Source organism: Merops nubicus, unplaced genomic scaffold (genome assembly GCF_000691845.1).
Source record: "Merops nubicus isolate BGI_N331 unplaced genomic scaffold, ASM69184v1 scaffold20794, whole genome shotgun sequence".
In the NCBI taxonomy this organism is placed as follows: Eukaryota; Metazoa; Chordata; class Aves; order Coraciiformes; family Meropidae; genus Merops; species Merops nubicus.
Genome location: NW_008606721.1, coordinates 188,701 through 208,534, shown reverse-complemented (window position 1 = coordinate 208,534; position 19,834 = coordinate 188,701). Strand labels below are relative to the sequence as shown.

Here is a 19,834-nt window from a genome sequence, read left to right as displayed (position 1 = left end):
GTAAAGTCGCGGTATTGACACAACTCCTGCGCCTCCGGACGGGCTCCAGGCAGGCGTTCAGCCGCCAGTGCCCGCTCCCAAATCCTCGCACCACGTGAAGAGAAAAGGTAAAAGGGACCCTCCTCCACTTCACCCCCAAATTATCTTTTTAACCCTCTGGTGCGTAGTTTTGATCCGGTCCTGTGGGCACAGTGTCCGTGGCCTTCTGCCAGTTTGTATGTAGATATATTTATGTAAAACATTTTCTCTCAGCTCCTTGCCAGCTGTTCCACATTTTCCAGCTGCCACTTCAGTTTGAAATGATGGACTGAACCGATCTCAAAGAGCCTTTTAGGCAAAGGTACGGACGGGTGTCCGTTCCATACACAGGGTCACGTTTTAGAAGTGGCTTCACGACAAGAGTATTAGGTAGCGACGCACAGCAAAATACTCCACCGCCATCCACTCCTGCTACTTCCCGCTTGATTTTCAAGGCTCAATAAACGTGATTTTTTTTAATCCTCAGCGTGCAGACTTCATTTCTTTTGTGTGTGCCACAGAAAAACTTGGAAGTAAAATTTTTCAGAGACCTTGAGAGAGGTGGCTGATGATATCAACAGACATTTTTCAGAGGGCACGGCTGCCTCTTTTTCTGTGTATGATGTAGGTATCTCTTTTCAAACCCTAAGTCAGTGGTGTAGTGAGAAATCACAAAGTTTCTCTGCGTTACAAAATTGTTTTTGATGTGACGTGCAGCGTGATTACAGATAGAAATCTGCAAGCACTGGCCTTAAGTAGTTTGAGTATTTGTGCAACTGCATTGTAATTTGGAATGGTGCCTCACTGATTGATTTCTATAATTATTTCATTTAGGTCCTTTATTAAAAATTAATAATGATCTGACAGTTTCTTAATTACATATGTCATGATTATTTTGAAGGAAGACGAATGTAGTGTTTTAAAAGTGAAGTAACCCTAAAATGTAAAAATTGCCGTGTCCACACCACTGCGTTTCAGTAGAGGAAATATATATTAAAAGTAATGGTGAATGAGTTTAGCAATGTAAACTGTAGGCAGCCTCCTGAGAGTTTGTTTATATAATGAAGGTTTGGGTTTAACTAGCTAGTATGTAAATACTTTCAGCTTGGTGTATAGCCCAATTCTAAAAACATAAATAATAGTAACTATGAGAGAAGCCTGTTTTAAGGGGGAGGATTATTTCTTTAAAAGCAGGATTATGTGATTTTGAATGAGTAAGAAGAATGAGTAAGAAAAGGACTGCCTGAGTGTATGTATATTCTTTAAAGCAGCAACAGAGGTGAAACCCTGGCTTAAGGTGCCTAAATGAATGCACTCTTGCATTCCAGTAATTGCACATGGTTTTCAGAGGGACATGCTGTTTTCCAAAGCATTTCTGCAGAAGTACTACAAAACAAAGAACATCACCTGCGTTTTCCTGCTGAAGTGGAGTAATGCTTTTGGCTTGAGAAGGCGAGCAGTGGCCGAGGCAGTGTTCACTGCTGTAAGTAATCTTCAGTTGTGAAAGACAACCTTGTGCATTTTCAAACACAAAACCGTGGTGCACCTAAAAAATTAAAGTGTAGATGATTATAAATAATTTCTGTTTATCTTGGAATCAGTGTTAAGAGAAACTGAAATACTCAGGTTTTGAGATATCATTATAATTTGTTCCTCTTGCAGACTGCTTAATTTTTTGAGGAGATAAACGTGTGTGTTTGATACTGACCCAGAAAAGTTTCAGTCACACTTCCTGCCTCGTTTTTGGGAAAGCTAGTCCATTACCTGCAGTCCGTAGCATGTTTGAATTTCATCCTGTGTGTTCAAGGAAGGAATGGCATGTTTTTGTGCTGCAGAGTGTTAGTGAAAAGTTAGGCATCTTTGCCTGATAAATAAGGAATCTGATGGTTATTAAGGCAGGATTTATTTGGAGTTATGGAAGGAAGCAGCTTAATGATCAGTGTTGCGTGCACACAACTATATGGAGACAGTAATGTACAAAGAAAAAGCAGACTTGAAGGAAAAGTGAATCAATGAGTCATGAAAATCCTCAGGAAAACCTTAGTAATGGAATGTTAATGCTTTTAGACTATAGTAGATTATCTTAAAAGTCAGACTTTTCTTCTTCATGCAATTGTTGTAAATCCCTAGCTAAAGAATACTTTGAAGAAGGCTTTAGTTTTTCTGGCACTCATATTCTGTAGTCATTCTGATTGTTTTGGAAGATTCAAGAAATTTTCTGCCAACTTGCAGTTAGGCAATTAAAATGCTAAAATGGCTACAGAGGAAGCTTTTTATTCAACAAAAGGTTCAGCTGTAATAATGATTTCAAGTTGTCTTCTAACCATAGGTTTTATAGTCGTCCACCCTTTAGACTTTGTCATTTTTATAAGGGAATTGATTTGTTATACTTTAAAATCAAATAAAATGAGACAGAATAAACAAAAATAGGGCATGGGTGCTGCTGCAAACTTTTCAAGTTCTTTCAGTGCATTTTTCATCTTTACTTTTATTTGATAGGTCTGTGAAATAGAGCTGTAGACTGGCAAAGACTTTAAATGAAATTTCACACTTTGATGATTTTTTTTAAACTTTGATATATTGACAGCAAAAGGAGCTGCAAAGCTTTTATATAACTTGAGCAGTAACGCCAAGCAGCAGTCAAACGTCTCTATGCATTTGTGTTTAACTGCAGAAGAAAAACATGTCCATGGGCAGTAGAGGGTTCTTATCAACTCCCTAATCCCAGATCCCAGCAAACCTTGAGGGCATGCCTCAGATCTTGCTGAAATCATTGTAGACTCTCACAGTTTGCAGATTAAATATGCTATGTGTTCCTGGCTCCAACAACAGTTTTATGAGCTCACTAAGCTTCCTGTTTTAAGATCCTTTTCTGAAGTTTTTAGGAGCTGCTAAAGGCGATGCTGTCTGTGGCAAGCAGTGCTTGTTAATTTAGAGACACTTTAGATATTTCACTCTGTCTGTAAAAACGGCCAAAATTGCTATTTCCAAATTGGAAGTCGAGTAGCACTGGAAAAAAAAAAAAAGAGCTCCTTTAAGGAGGGATTCTGTTGTTTTAATGTGTTTGTCAGTACACAAAGTTACAAAGTTTATACGAGGCTTGATTTGTTTTATGGGGGCTTGACTTTGACGGGGCTCTTTAAAACGAGACCTTTCCAGTTGTAATTCTAAGCACAATGCAGCTTTTAGTACATAATTTTTGAGCCTCTTTTAACCAATTGTATTTGTAGCTCATTAAACATACGTTTGAAGTTCTCCTTCTCCTTTAAGTGTCAAAGAAGGCAAAATGTATTCTGCCAAGGTTGCATTTCAGTGAAGCAGGTAGTTAACCCTGGGATTTGTTGACCCTTCTGAAGGAGTGGTGTTGCACCTCAAAATTCTGGGTCCAGTCTTCTTTTCTAGCTGCTAAATAGTTAACTCTTATGTTTTATTCACAGTAATCATGTTTATGCATTTGGTGTAATAGTTTTAATTAAAAAGGAAAATACTTATTGTCCAACAACATGTGTCATGTTATTCCCGAGAGAACTTGAGCCAATTTTGTGCTTAAAGGTTATTCAATGAATGAAATTTTGAAAGCCCATTTGTCAAGGTACTGCACAGTTTCTGTTAGTTTTCAACCCCCAAATTCATTGTCTGCATGGCCCAGTCATTAGTCATCAGTGTATTAGTGCTGCCTTCAGGCAGTGCTGCCCAGCACTTCTTCACACCATTAGAGCTCTAAAAGTGTACTCTGCCGACTTGTAGAATTACTGCTCTGATTTCCGCTTGGCTGGGTTTGAGGTAAGTCCCCTCCCTACCTTCCAGCTCACTCTAATCCCTGCTTTCTTTTAAGGCCGCTTTCTGTGGAGATTTAGGGGAGAACTTTCTTAAAGATTCTGCTGGCATCGTGCTGTGGTTTTGTTGTGGTATGCGCTGTACGTGTGAATCCTACCTGCACTGCCTTGAAAGTGTTTTAAATTGGCTGCTGATCTGAAGAGTTGGTTTCTCTTTTTAAGAACAAAACAAGAAACAATGCATTGGTCTTAAAAATGCCTGCAAGATTATTTAGATTACAACAAGAGGTGAACTAATTGGGATAGAATGCGTTTGTGTCTGAATAGTTGCTGGGTGTCAGAACTGATAATATCAGAATCCACTACCAAGAGATCTGATTGAATAATTCTCCCAGCTGAAGTTTCCACTCTAATGCCAAGTTATTGTTTCTGTGGATTACAAGACAATTTTTAATTTTTTTTTTTTTTAAAATGATGTTCAAAATGCTGCTGTATTGTTTTTTATCTGATAGTTAGGTCAGGGCTAAAGGTCCCAACCAGCCTTTTGGTGGTTTAGAGCTGAACCTCCCCCAGCTGTGTTTGCTGCTTTTTATGATACCCTTTTTTCTTTACATACAAATCTGTTAATGTCAAGGAAATCAGCTTCGTGTAAAGAATACTTCATCCAGCTGCTGAGAGGATGAAGCTTTCACTAGATAAGATGTATGAATACCTGAAACCGAATAGTCAGAAACACAGATGGAGTTAGTGTCACTTCAGTACAGCATCTGTTGTTCTGAACCCCCTATATTAAAATCCCAGCAGTACTGATCCTTAGCTAACAGGACATGCGGTTTGGTAAGGTTTTGCTTGGCTCTTGAGTCCCCTATAGATGTTTTTTTCTGGGAAAATAAGAGGTCTGTATAATTCTGTGATTGCACTATTTGAACAGGGATAGTGGATTGCCAAGTAATTTACACTGCAGTGGTTCAGAGTGGTGCTGTTGTATTTTGTCAAGTTACAAAAACATGAAGGAGTCATGATGCAGTTTTACTGCTACTGTGAGACAGGTGTAAAATCTAAAGTAAATGTAAAACTGAAGATAAAGTTTTATAAAGTACCTTTCACACTTGAAGTTCTTCCTGGGTACATGGAGCTTTCCTAGCTCTTTTACACGTTAAAACATCTCTTGGGTTAGAACATGAAATTCTGGATGAAGGCATCCCTTAACCTGAGAGCATACTGAGGAGACGAACAGGCTTCCAGGAATAGGACTGGTGACCAAAACATGGCACTTGCAGAAACGTTCTATTTGATTCCTTTAATCTTGTTTTAAAATTATAATTGTGAAGTATGGAATACAGTCTTTTCTTCTGTCATTTGCATATCATAAGTTGGAAACAGAAGGCAGATCTTTGCAAGAGATGTATATTAAACATAATCTTCCATGAGCCCAGTTCCTGTATAGATTGACATTGATGTATAGATCTAGTTTTGATTATAAGGAAACTTTCATCTGTGGGGATTGATGAGATGAAGCGCAAAGTGGTCATGCCGTTGGAATTCACGTTGAGCTCTGGTACTCTCAATTAGAATAGTTTTTCTTTTTTTCTGTGACAGTTGTAGTGACTGCTTCTTATTTGGTGAACTAAATCCATGGTGATACAAAGCACCCGTGAGAGACGTTGGTCACTTGCTTTACCAAGCTGTTTGTCGGCAAACTGGCAGGAGGGGAAAGGGGAAAACACGGTGTATCCTCACCCCACGTGCTCCCAGCACTGGTAACAGCACCAGCAGAGGAGGTCATAGGGTGTGTTAGCAACGGGGCACGTCTTGCTGGTTGGCCTCCTCGCTGCATATTCCAGTCCTTTCAGGTCATGAGTATGTGAAGGCTCTAACTCAGGCTTTGTGAAGCAAGTATATTACAGAAGGAAGTCACTGTGCTGTTACTTAAACTTGCTTTGGATTTAGTGCTGTTGAGTTCCTGAAGAAAGATAGGGGCAAAAACGTGGGTGTAGACCTGGTGGGGAAGTTTCAAGTGTCAATGCTCACTTTAACCTCCTGCTGCAGTGTAATTCCACAGGAGACTTCCCCCCCCTCGCTAATTCTTTTACAGCTAATCTTAACTTGACATAATTATTAGAGTTTTTTCCTGCTGCAAAGTTTGAAGCATCAGGACATATAGGATTGCAAAACAAGCAGTAACACAACTTACTCTGAATTGCCAAGCAGTATCAGTCAGTTTAATTGGCAGGAGTTCAGCTTTTTAAGAGTAAGTGCATTACTGGTTTTAACACACTGCCCCATCCCCAATATATTTACAGATTTGGAGACTTGAAAAATATGTAGCACTTCCTATTTTTTAAGAAATAAACTTTGTCCTTTCCACTGTTTGTATTTACATAGTTTATAAGAGTCAAAATGAGAAATAAGGAAATCTGAGACCCTGTGATTAAAATAACAAATGCTTAGATGCAGAGTTAATGACCTGGTTTGGTTGGTTGGTTTTGGTGGTGTTTTTTTTATTTGTTTGTTTGTTTGTTTGAGTTTTGTTTTCATTTTAAAGTTCAGTCACCTGCTCTAAAGCCTGTTTGATAATGAATGGATTCTGAATTTTTACCCCTGAGGATACAGTATATCTTAAAGCCACTAAGATGTGTTGTAAGTTCTGGCCCCGTATCCCTCAGCTTTTTGTTGCATGTCCCCAAACCAGCTTCTGTGAGGGATGGACTGGTTGCATATGGACAGTCTGACCCAAATCCTTCAGTGTTTTTATCCATTAAATTCTGTTTACTGAGTAAGAAAAGATGAATCACTTCTATCCTGTCGGAAAGCTGTTTTATTTAGATACAGAGTTTAATCTGTTGAAGTAATAGTAAAAACATTTAATTGGGTTTATACTTAACAGCTTTCTAAATCCCGTAACAAAAGTAGAGATAATCTACTTGTAAGAGTATGTGGGTGATGTGTATTAAAAGCAACTGAGGTGCTGCCTCAGTAGAAAGTGCCACTTACTGATGCTACTGTATGGGTATGTTTTAAATATTTTCAGAACTTTTGGTTTTCCATTTTGTCTGTAGCAGAAGGGTGTAAGTGGAGATGATTCCTCTGGAGTTGAGCAGTTATTAGACTTGATCAGTAGTTCAGTGTATGCCATAGAATAGTTCCTCACTCAGGATCTTAATCAGGAGGATGCTAATAGCAACGCTTTGCCTTTGTGTTTGTGATCCTGCATTATTGTTGCCACAAGCTATTTAACCTATCAGGAACAGATCAGATCATCATTAACCAGGCTTTAGGTCTAGTTGGTTTTCAGTCTTTATGGGGGAAGAAATCAAAGGAATGTACCACAGGAAAAGAGAGGAGATAGTAATGAATTTGGAAAGATTATATTAATACATATGGTGCCTGTAACTTGGCGTATTTTTTAGTTTCAAGAAACAAATCCACCTATCTGATTCTGTCTGGGATTTTGTTGTTGTTGTTTTTTCTTTATTTCTTTCTAATTTTAGCTGGTATTTCAAAACAGATTTAGGAGAAGTATGCAGTTAGCAGCTAGTGCATTTGTAGATGATGCACGTAGTTTAAATGGAGATAAATATTGTGAAGTGTAAGGTAACCTTTCTTATTAATGATTTGTTGTGGTTTTATGTAGTGGACATAAGACTCTTATTTGTGTTGTTTATATTGGTGTTAGTCTTATTGTAACCAATTATCTCAACAGGGAAGACTGCAAGCAAAATTTGCCCAGATGTACTTAGTGGAGGTTTCAGAATTCTGGTTTAGCGTACAAAGAACTGAGAAAAGAGAAAACATGTATAGTTTTTAGATTATTCTTACAGCTATTACAAAAATAGTGAGAGGTACTAAGAGATTAATATCACAACTGGAAGATATTTCTTAAACTGTCTGAGCACTTGTGTATTTTTCAGCAAGTACTGTCAGGGGTAACTTTGTCAGTGTGGCTTTTGGAAGTTAAATGCACCAGAATCAAGCCTGTCTAAATTGGTGTGAAATAGCTCCCGTAGAATAGTGTAAGACTGTCTCATGTAAATTTTGTATTTGAATGTATCTGAACAAGACAGAATTATTTTTTTTTATCCTTAAATAATCCCAAGGAACAGTGTAACCAGTTTTGATAAAATTGATAGAGAGTCCTTTATGGCTGAGAGAGGCTGTAATTTCCTGATTGTTCTTCGTGCCTCCCCTTGTGTTTTTCACTTTCATACAGTTGTGCTGTTCAAGATGTATTGTATCCCCAAAGACTGCTTCCAGTAGTGTGGATCAAAGCAGTACCTATGAACACCCTAACTACCCAGAGTTATTTCTGAAAAATTAAACATGCTATGTTTGCTTGCACGCTGATTGGGGCACTCTGGTTGCTGATAGCAATCAGTATGAACTTCCCTACTGCTGATGTAATGATGATGAATGCTGTGACACTGCTATTTCAGACAGCTCTTCTCAGTGGATGCAAACCACTTGTTAATGAATTGAATGCAACTACAGCAGCATCGAATGAAGCAGGGGAAGGATTTCATGGTTTCTTTTAAACCAAACACATCAAAAGGTATACCCTCAAAAAATAAAAACAAAACAAAAAAAACCACCAAAAAACAACTTCAAACCCAGCAAAGACAGAAGAATGTTTAAGTTAATGGGAAACACAAACCAATCTAACATGCAAATTGAGAATTTTAGATGCTGATTCCTGCCTGAGCACTTGGATTGAAGCGAGTAGAAGTCAGTGAGCTTATTCCTATGCATAAAGATTTACATGATCTGGTCTTTAAAACTAACATTTGCAATATAAATGCAATGATTTAAAAAGTAGTTCAGGGAGGAAAAGGAGCACAGAGCTGGAGACTGCTTGGAAAATCGAAGCCTGTGTTCAGAAAGGGTCACGCTTCCTGCTCTTCCAGGCAAAGGGCTGATCCACTGGTTTCAGTTAGTTGGCACTGTGGGTATATGAACAAAAAGATTTTTTTTCTCCCCAGCATATTAATATAATTATTTTTACTACTGTGAGGCATGGTTTTATGACTAGCGTACATAAGGACCGGAAGTTATATCATTTCAAATTGCTTGAAAGAACTTTTTTGTTCAAAATGCATTTTCAGCATACTGTCACTTATTGACGCTCCTTTAAAAAGAGACAGTTTTCTTCATTTAACTAGTATATTCCAGTAGCTTGTTCCTAAAATTCCTCCTAGTTAATACGTAATTGGTGAAAGTTTACGTTTATGATTTAAAAATGGGAGACACACCTGCAGGCAGGTTGCTGTTTTGAGAGGGATTAGATTTAAAATGGGGATCTGGAATTAATTGTGCGGTGGGTTCAGGCTTTAGGGAAATTACAAAGGGTTCAAGCATGGTTGAATGGGAAAAAGCCATGAATGTTTGCTTTCAGGAAGGAATGTTTATCCCTCTATTTACCTATGAAAGTTCAGGCTTTCGCCTATATACTGTTATAGCATTTTCTTGCTATTCATATGCACATGGAGATGCTGGATAGCCACAGAAACTGGCTTTCTGGTTCTCTGAAAGCAGAGCCCCTTGCTGCAGAATAGACCCATATTGTCTCTGGCCTGGGGGCAGGAATGGGGAAGGCACTGACCCACGTGCTGGGGAGAGCCCTCTACACCCCAGTGAAAACCAGTTTATATTTTGATGCGAAGATGACGTCAGGCTGGGGGATTTTCAGAATGCTCTTTGATAGAGATGAGCAGCCAGTGGGAGGAAATCTTCACATCGTCCTGAACGTTTTGTTTGGTAGTCTGCAATTCTCGCATTTCAACACAATTTCTAAGAGAAACTATAAGCTAGCCAAAACTAAGGAGAATGACTCTGGAAGACATGTGTGTCTGGTTTGTGTTTCCAGCTTGGGCTTAAGTTCATCCTGAGCGGAAAAAAGATTTTGGGGGCACCATATTGATTTCTGTTTGACTGTTTCCCTGTCAGGCATGCTTGGCAAAACATACCAAAACACATAGCTCTGATGATGAGTCCTGCCACCTTAGTAGTAGTTGATACTGCACTGGAGTGTAACTGGAGCTGCTGGAATTCTTGCAGATGCCCTTGCCACACTTAGGTGGGTTGGGAGTGGAGGAAGGAAGGAACAAGAGGAAACTTGTGCAGCACTGGGGCCGTTGGCTCGCGGTGCAGGGTGTAGAGTCAAGGAAGAAAGTTTACTCTTGCAGTGTGCCTTCTTCCATGCTGACATGAATAAAAACAGGCTTCTGGATGTACACTAGCCAGACATGAACCAGAACAGGTACTGAGAGCAGATGTTTATGTTAGCTTGCGGCCAGTTCTGTAATTTTCTGACCAAAAGTTCCCTTTAGGCCTCTGTTCTATACCGTTGTCCACGCTAAGTAGCATAAAGTGGAAAAGTGGTAGAGAGTGGTGGGAAATGTGGAATTATGTCTGCTAGTCTTCCCTCCATTACAGAAAACAGCCCCAAAGCACCAGAGAGATCTCATTGGTAGCCTGCTAGGGAAAGGAGACAATAACCAAGAGAATGGATGGATGCCAGTCTGAGCAGCCACATGTTGCTCTTGAACTGCAGATGATCCAAAGATGGGTTTTAGCAGATTAAAGCTGTGTTAACTCCTCACAGTGCCTTCATCTCCTTCCTTTTTCTGAGCAATGGTAGGATCAGGTTGTAATGAAGGTCCTGTCCCACCATGGTGGAGAGGTGGAGATAAGTGAGGGCTCCTTGCTCGTACCTGCACAGACATCTGTGTGGCAGGAAGTGGTGGAAGTGCTGTAGATACCTGTCATCATTTTTGTGACCTTTGCCCGGATGTTTTGTGCCACTCTGGTGGCCTTGTGAAATGGGGGCAGAGTGTGTGGCTTCTTCACGTCTAGTTGAGGAGGGAGCGTCATTGCTTCCTTGCACAACTTTTAGCCATAAGAAACAGGCTTGTGAACCAGAGACAGAAGAAAATGGGGGATAACTTCTGCAGCTTCCCCCTCCAAGCTCTCAAGGTCAAACTCTGATGTAAATGAAGATGCTACCTGATCAAACTTGGCCCTCAGAAGGTAAAACAGAAGAAAAATAACTACAGCTGAAAATTTATGGCTTTTTAAGTTCCTTCAGAGACAGCATAGAAACTTACTCTTTTTAGAGAATACTGTACTGGTTTGGGGTAGAAGAGAACAAATTCTGTTGACTGATTTTACTTTTCAGCTAAAGCTCTTCTAACTAACTGCACTTTCTGAAGTTAACAGTGTATTTTTTCAGACAGCATCTGCTTCTAGCAGTGTTTAGAGTTATCACCAGGGTTTGGTGTGCAGACCAAGGTTACTGCTAAAGCCTGTGGACCACATGGAGGGGTGCAGACAGTAAAGGCCGCACCTGCAGGGAGGGGTGGACAGGAGAGGTGACCCTAAATTGACCAGTGAGTCAAATTCTATCCCATAGCCATTAGTTTCGTTATAAAGCTGAAGGATCATGAGGGTCAAGCCCCTTCCTCTGTTTTGCTGCTTCTGCAATGGCCAGCATCCGAGGAGGACTGTGTCCATCCTGCCTTATCCCAGCCGTGTGTTCCTGAACAGAGTTCCAGAACCCATCTGCTGTATCCAGTTTCTGTCCGCTGCGAAGTCTGGCCTGAGACTTTTCCCCAGGGCCTGCTCCCCAGCACTGGGGGGGGGAAGCTGTGTTCGGTACTGGTTTTGTATATATACCATTTTATTATTAGTAGTATTTTAATTAAAACTGTCTTCTCTTTTCTAATCCATAAGTCGATCTCCCTTATTCCCTTTCTCTTCCCCTTTTAGCGGTGAGAGGTGTTAACAGAGAGCATCTGTTACAGGTCTGGGGACAGCCCTGACCCTAAACTGTGACAAATACTAAATAACTCGGGGTAGTTGGAGCACGGGAGGGTACATTGAAGGACTCACTTGTGCAGTGGCCAGAGGCTGAGTAGAGACGGATTTTGGTGTTTATATGTCCAGGGCTGTACAGAGAAAAGAAATGTGTTCTTGAAAGGGGCTGAACAGCTTGGCATCAGTGCCAGCTTACCCCAGTTCCTGGCAATGCAAGTGACTGAAAAGCCTTGTGTCGGGTCTGCCTGAGCTGATTTCCCATTGCAGCCCTCATGGTGCAGGGCTTTTGTGTTGGGAGTTAGAAGGGTGTTGATAACACCTGTGTTGTGACTACCACTGAGCAGTCACACAGCACCAAGGCTGTTTCTAACACTCCCTCCCACAGTGGGATAAGGAGAAGGTGGTAGAGAGGCTTGTTGGGCACCTCTTGCTCAGCCAGGGTTAACCCACCACAGCCTGATACACAAGAGAAATGACCAAAGCTGTGGGTGCTCTTGCATGAGGTATCCAAGGAAAAAGGAGGAGAAAGCATGTGAGAAATTTGGAAAGGTGCTGCTTACAAAGCATATGGGGTCTCTCCTCAAGGAGATTGGTGCCTTGCTGAGTACAAATGAGGGCTGCTGCAAGTTGGGTGTTAGATCTCTCCTGCTTACTATCTGAAGACACCTGATGTTCTCCTTCGTGTTCTGGTAGGAAGTTGTTTCACCACTCACAATAACATTTATAGTGCTTTCGCAGCTAGATCTTGAAAGTACTCTTAGAAGTACTCCACCATGGTAGGCAGAGCTTTGTTATTCCTGGTCTTATCAAGAAAGAAACTTGTAGGAAGAGAACGGCCTTGCTGAAGGTTAGACCAGTAGGTCAGTGGCAGAGTCGCTGCTATCTAGTCCGGTTCCCTGGCTGTGCTGCCTAGCTAAATAATGATTCATTTAGTGATTGGGCTCTTCTTTGATCCCTACTGTATAACAATGAGGCTTTGGAGTGTTTTATTGTGCTATTAAAAAGAACTCCTCCTAGGGAGGTGGGAAGGGGAAGGTTTACTAGACAGCTGTGCTTGTGATGAATTGGCTTTGTAGCCTTTTTCAGGGGTTGTTTTTTTAGTGTTTTTTTTTTTTTTTTTAAACTGTCAGAATTGGAGAAACAGTTTACTAATGTAATTACACTTCATTATAGTTTATTTTGTGGCTTGTTTTGAAGCCTTTGGGTTTTTTATTTCATTGAAATGTTGTTCTAGAACAGTGTGACTTCCTTCCGCTTCAGACCCCCATAGCTAATGACTGCGGTGCCGCTCAGAGCTGAAAACACTCTTCATTGATTATTTTTTGTTGTTGTTGTTGCATAGGATCATGATCAAATTACCAGAGTGCCCAGGCACTTCTGGTCTAGGCATGGTGTGTGCTGCAGGTTGATGATTTATGTTAAGCTTACTTGGACAGACGGGTGTGTGTCAAGTTGAGCTGCAGACCTGTGCTTGTAAATGCTCATGTTCTTCACCACCCAGGAGCCCTGCAGTCTTGGGGCCCGGTGTGGACAAACTGGTGCCCTGGCAGCATTGCCCTTTTGGAAGCTTCTGGGCTTCTGGGTTTGTGTCAGGAAAGTAAAAGCTTTGTGCAGAAGGAGAAATGATCTGTGGGATATAAAATGAACGTATCACTGGACAACACACGGAGAACAGCCAGGAAATGCGGAATAACCAGACACACACCTCTGCAGAGTTTTCCATTTTCAGCGTTTTCATGCAAAAGAAAGTGATCTCATTATCTGCCACTAGCAATAATATTTGCCTTTCCCTGTGGTTTCAGGCTGTTGCTCCAATGCACTTTTGTTTGAGTTAGATTTCTGAACAAACAAAGTGAGAGATGTTTACACGAATAGGACAAGGTGTAGAGATAGACAGGATAATTCTTGCTGCAGTGTGTTTGGGACCGTAAATGTTGAAATTTAAATATTTGGCTTCTATAGTCAACATGAAGGTCTGTCTTGATTTCCTTTGCGTTGCTCCAGAGTGCTCTGGACAGAGGAGAAAAATACTGGCTTTTTTTTTTCTCCAGGTCCATTAAAACCGCACAGGCTTGAAAAAAATGGACCCACCCATGAAGGGGCATAGTGGTTTGTGATGCTGACTCTCTTGAAAGGCAAACACACTTATTTTTGGTGTTAGTGTTTCCTTAAATTCCTCAGGAATTCATGCATGCAAACATGATTTGCTGGGCATACAGAAATGACCTGTGGACTGCTAATTCAGTCGTGCTGCAGGCTCTTCTTCAGGTGAGAGGTGCGAGAGGTTTTTAGGCTCAAATAGTTTTTAAAGTTTATGACTCTCTTGTTTCATTCAGGTATTAGTGCAAGGAGAGTTGAAGTAATGAGAAGTCATCATGGAGGCGCAGTCCCATAGCTCTACCACGACGGAGAAGAAAAAAGTGGAGAATTCCATCGTGAAATGCTCCAGTCGAACAGATGTCAGTGAGAAAGCTGTTGCCTCCAGCACAACTTCCAATGGTGAGTAACAGCAGGGATTTACTAGCAGCCAAACCTACAGTAATTTTATGTTCGCTGCATTCCTTGCGAATTGAGCATTTGCACCTGGATCAGTGTTTGTTCTAAGGAAAGGCTAAAGAAAATGAAGGAGGGGGGGTGGTGTGGTGGTGGAAAGTGGTAGGATACAATAAGGCCTGTTTTGGCATCAGGCACAGTCTTTTTCTTCCAGATGTTCTAATTTGAGATGTAAATGCGCTAAGTTATTTATTATAGGAAGTTCCTGTTTTTGGCGTTTTGGAAATTGTCTTGATTAGCCTGGCAGGGCTTGCGAGTGCTTTGCATTTGGCCATTGAAATCTCTTACACTAATTAGATAATTAGTTATCACAAAAGAGAGAGAAGTAGCTCGGTCAAAATTAATGGCAAAGGTTTTTTTTTTTCTCTTCTTTTACAAATAAACTTGCTCGTTGCAAAGCGCTGCCCCCACCTCCCCAAAGTTCTTTAATGGCCAGGGACAAAACATCAAGCTAAGAGTGTATCCTCCCATGAATTCGTTTCCAAGTTGTACAGCTTCTAGATTTGCAAATTTTAGGGTAGATTGCTTAATTCTCTCCAGAGATTACCTCACTTGACAATTTTACATGTTCTCTGCCTCTCCGGAGAGTGTGTAATCCCAGCCCTGGCCCTTCATTGTTCAGTGTGAGAGGGCTGAGTGTATTGGTCCCTACTAATCCAAAACTGCCTTTGCATTGGGGAAGAAAATTACTGAAAAAGTGTGGGTAGAGTTTAGACTGGTGGTTTTTGGATAGCTGCAAATTAACTGTTGGATTTTGCAAATCAGTCTAATAATGGCAAAAACTGGAAGATGTCTTCTTGCACATTTTGGAGTGTTGGTGTATTCCTGGCAGAACATTTTCCATTGACCCTTTCTGCTTCCATCAGGCTCACTCATCTGGACATGTGGTCCAGGTCAGGTTCTCACTTTGATATCGTGAAGAAAGGCTTCTGCTTTCTCAAAGAAGCCTGTATCTCCCATGAGACTAAAGCAGAAAAGATGTGAATCCTACAGCCGTATTAGAGGGGACTCTCTATGGGTCAGTAAAAATTAGATGGCACATGTCCCAGTATCCTTTTGTGTGACTGAACTAAAGATTCAAAGCAAACTCAGCACCTGCTGACCTGCTAGTTGGAGTGGATCCCCACAAGAGTAAAGAAACTCTGGAGAAGCTATGGAAAAAGTTGCATCAGTTTTCTAAGGCATATGAAATCAGATCCTCAGCTGGTGTAAGTCAGCACAGATCTGTTGCTGTCAATAGAATTACAGTGGTTCACATTAGATGAAGAGCTCCCCATTGTCTTTTTTTTTTTTTTATAACAGGATTTTCCACATTGGCCCAACTTTTCAAACAGATGCACACTTAAACACATACATGTATTCTTTGATGTGTCAGGGGTTTGTACTCAGATCCGGTTTTGGTGTGTACCTCTGATTCTTTGGGCTACCCTTAATGTTATCGTTAAACGTTGAGATTTAGAGAGCTGAAAATAAAGCCTTTGAGCTTTTTTTGCCTAATTCTGACACTGATTTATACTGTGGTAAAATAATTTTCTCTCTATTCTACCTATCAACTTTAAAGGTATTATTAATTCTTAATTACTTGCTTCATCTAGGTGGTATATTCTTGCATCTCAGGGGCACCAAATTCCCAAGAGCTGGAATGATTCTAATGAATTACTAGAAATTTTTGTCACTGGAATTGCCTCCCGTTACTGGAATGAGATGCTAATGTAGTACACAACCTGGGGCCTGAGGCTTCCTTTGGTTAAGGTAATGACAGTTACCTTTGTTTTCAGAGGGTAAGTGTTGGTCTTGTTAGTCTTTGTGTTTAGGGAGGTCACCAGCATCTCCAAGTTACAGGTTTCTCATCTACCTTCATGTATAACCAAGCCAATTAACCTTCCAGTATAACCAAGACAATTAACCTTCCAGAGATACAGGGTTGGGCTTCAAATGGGTGAAAAATCCCATTCCTTCCTGGATATGAAAAATTTCAGTGTAAAGACTCCATGGAGCATGCACCAAAACAAATACCAATACCCAAACTTCAGGAACTTAAACATGAGTTCTATTGTTTCAGTGTTATAAAGTTTTGCTTGTTGCAGATGTGATTGTCATGATAATGAGTTTTGGTTACAAGGAGCAATTTACATGAAAGCTGGAGCTTGCATCCATTTGCATCTTTTGTTCTTTAATGCTGGCATGAGTATTACTATAGGAACATCAGTTGATGTAAGACACTACTCCTACAAAACATGCAGCTTTTGTTGATTCAGTGCCCTTTTTTTTCCAGAGGGCTGTGGTCATGTTAAATGGTTAGGATTTGCATTTGAATACTCTGTTAAACAAGGTAAGATACCCTTAAAAATAACAAAAAGACAGAAGGATCCTTGCTGGTTTTGTCAGAAGACTGCTGTCATTGCAGAGCAACATCTGCCTGTCATACCAATGTCACCTTGTAAGCATGTCTAATATCAGTGCTTCTCTCCTTCTGGACAACACATTAATTAGCAAAGTTTGCGGGGTAACGTGTACGTGAGTGACAGGTCTCTGAGGTGTGATGCAGAAACTCGTATTTTCTCAGTAGCTCTGCTGTCTTGTGAAGGAGCCAAAGCTTGGATCATAAACAGATTGAAAGCTGTTAGTCACGGGTTTTATGCAAAGCTTGCAGTCAGAAAGAAACAAAGAAGATGCCACTGTTTCAACAGCTCCCAAAAGTGGGTAACACCCCCAGCAGCAGAATCTATGTTAAAATGACTATTGAGCGTGGAAGACTTATAAATGACACGATGTACAACTGTTCATTGAGGAGCCTGGTGTGAACCTAGGTGCAAGGGAGAGAGTGGGAAAAGTGACCTGGAGTGGCAGCTCCTGTGGTAACCCTGGCTACTCAACACAAGTGATGAGGCCCAGGCTTGTGGGTGCCCCTTGGAAGGTTCCAGCTGCACTGTAGCCTCCAACAATAAGCAAGCATGGGCTGTATTTTTACAGGTTAACCACTTCTGCTGAGTTCCTGGCATTACTTAACACACAAAAGATTTCTGCTGCACTCACCTAACTATAAACTCCGATCATATTGCTAAGATGCTCGCACTTTGTTAGATAAGGGCCTGCCAGTGTTTCCATTATAAACCCCTAATTTCAGGGATTTATAACTAAGCCATTAAAATGTGCTCCAGGCTGAAACGTGGGGAAGGTCTTGGTGCAAATTAAAACTTCTTTTAAAATACATGTGATCACAAAAGTAAAAAAAAAGAATTAAAAAATGATAATTTGTAGTAACTAACAAAAATCTTTGGTGCACTTTAAATCCCTAGTAGGACTTTGTAATTTGGGATCACTCTTGCTTTGTTTTGAATTCATTTTTGCAAGCTTTTGATTTTTTCTCCTTTGTGTTTAGTTTTCTGTATCTCAACCAAAATGCGTGTTTTCTTACCCCCTCAACCCTGCCACTTTTTTGGAGACAAAGCAGTAAGACCCTGTTCCCTGCCACATCAGTGCATGGATTTAGGTTGTCAACCTGCAAGTTGCTGAGTGTGCAAACAGGTTTCTATCAAGTTGTGCAAGGAATGGCTTTCTGAAGAGAGGTGTCCTTTGGTGGATACCAATGCTCAAGAGGTGTTAAACAGAAAACCCAAGCTAACCTAACACAACCCTCAGTTTATTTTTTTTCATTTATTCTGTAGCATGGATCAGATTAATTTTTCGCTTTGTTTTCTAAAAAGTATAGGGAATTTCTGGGGGAGGTGATACTTCTACAAGGCAAAGCTGCACTTTGCAGCATCATGTGAAGAACATTAGGAGATGGTAATACTGTGTTCAATCCTGATTTACCGTTTGGCTTGTGACTAAAACTCTTTCTTCTTTTGCATGTTTTGGCTCTAAACTGATGTTTTAAATGTTGCATTAAAACAATGCAGTTATTGTACAGGACTCCTTCAGTGTCTGACAGGCAAGCACTTATTTTCAGTTTGATGTGTTTTGTCTAGTTTTTGACCCCTGAGCTTGTTCCAGTGTAATCTGATATTTCTTATTAACCTATTACTCTGCCTTAAAAAAAAAAGCTAATTATAAACGTATGTAGGTTGTGGACTGGACTACCTTTATCAGAGTCAGATAGTTATTGAGAACATACTTTAAAGTGATAGAAAGCAGAAATTATTATCTTAATGATGATGTAACTTAAAACCTGGCTTGATAGATGAATAAATGAGAGGAAGTTCATGCGTCCACTTTGATTCTTTCAGAAGAAGAGCCAGCTTCATCCAGGTCTCTTTTTTTTTTTTCTTCCTAGCAGTTCTTTCAGGGTTGGATGAGGGAATTATTCAGCAGTCTGCAGCCCTGTAAGAATCACATTTCCTGTTGAAACATTCAGTTGGTTATTTGTCCTGCTGCTTGCTTTCAAGCTCACCATAAAATAGGTGTTAATCATAATACCCATTCTTGGCCCCCTCCTTGGACTGATGTGCTCAGGGTCCTGTTGAGAGGTCAGGGTTCAAAAGAGGTAGTTAGGTATCAAGAAACATTGGCAGTACTATTTTAGTGGTCTGCAAATTGAGTCCTGAATTGATTATATGAGATTTTATTCTCCAAAGTGATCAGGAGATACCCTTCTCCTCTCCTGATATCAAAGGGTATGGAGAGGCCCTTTTCATTTCTCATTTACAGGTCAATGAGGAAACAACATTCCGTAGTATTAGATATTGGGAGTGATGACTTCAATGTATAGGCTTTTTCTGAGGGTTTTTCAGCAAGACAAATGTTGCAAGTAATTCCTATCTGTAACGGTGACACACAGCATCATGAAAAGTAAGGGTGGAATGGTCACATATGGTAGTGCAGAGAAGTAAGGGCAAAGACCTGAACTGGTGAGATTATTTTTGTACCCTTCTGTTCTAATAATTGTAGGCAGGTCATAGGAGGAGAAACTAAAAAAAGGTACCTGTCCTTGGAGAGGATAGTCTCTCCTGATGCCTGGAAGTATTGGCAGCAAAAGTATTGGAGGTTGTAATGAAGTGAGGACTGCACGTCCTGAAATATTGTAATCTGATGTGCACCCATAGTCTTTGATGCTTACTAATAAAATTTCAGTCATCAAGCTAGGGTTCATTGCAGACTGTAATAGCTCATTCTGCCTGATACTATTTTCCAGTGTTGTTCCTTGGTGAGCCAGCTCTACCTTTACCCTACTCTGAAGCCAGTGATCTGCAAGTGCAATGCAGTATTGCTTCATTAATTCTGCTGAGATTTCCCTCCTTTTTTCCCCCCTTCTTTCCCCTCCCTGCAGTGGTTAATAGCATAAGGGATATTAAATGTCAATCCTCCTGTATCCCTTTGCAAGTTCCAGAAAGAGATGATTGAGTGGCTTATCCCTGCAATCACTGTAATCAGTAAGTAATGACTTAACATCCTGCTGGATAACACGAGGTGGAATCGGGAGAAAACATTACTTAGCAGCAGAAGCTTGCCACCTGGACAAAGTGGAGGTTAAATTTAGGGAATTATACACTGGGGAATTTTTTTTTCCTGAAAAACAAAAGAACCCCCTAAGCGCCCAAGCAATCATATTACAATTATACTTGGGATCTGAAATAACTGATAGTAATAAAAAGGTTTAAAATAGGTCTATACAGTATGGCAACGGTGCAGTGCTCTGTAGCTTGTGCTTTGCAGGTGTCCAGTATCAATCAGACCTC

General features: G+C 40.5%; 1 protein-coding gene across 1 annotated transcript in view; it reads left to right on the top strand.

The window, feature by feature from the left end:
* Positions 1 to 13,930: 13,930 nt before the first annotated feature.
* Positions 13,931 to 19,834, top strand: part of LOC103772420 (transcriptional activator GLI3-like) — a 187,193-nt gene continuing 181,289 nt past the window's right edge. The window contains 1 exon segment of the mRNA XM_008939750.1: positions 13,931 to 14,102. Within this exon segment, the coding sequence (XP_008937998.1) occupies positions 13,979 to 14,102 (124 nt within the window). The 5' untranslated portion in view covers positions 13,931 to 13,978.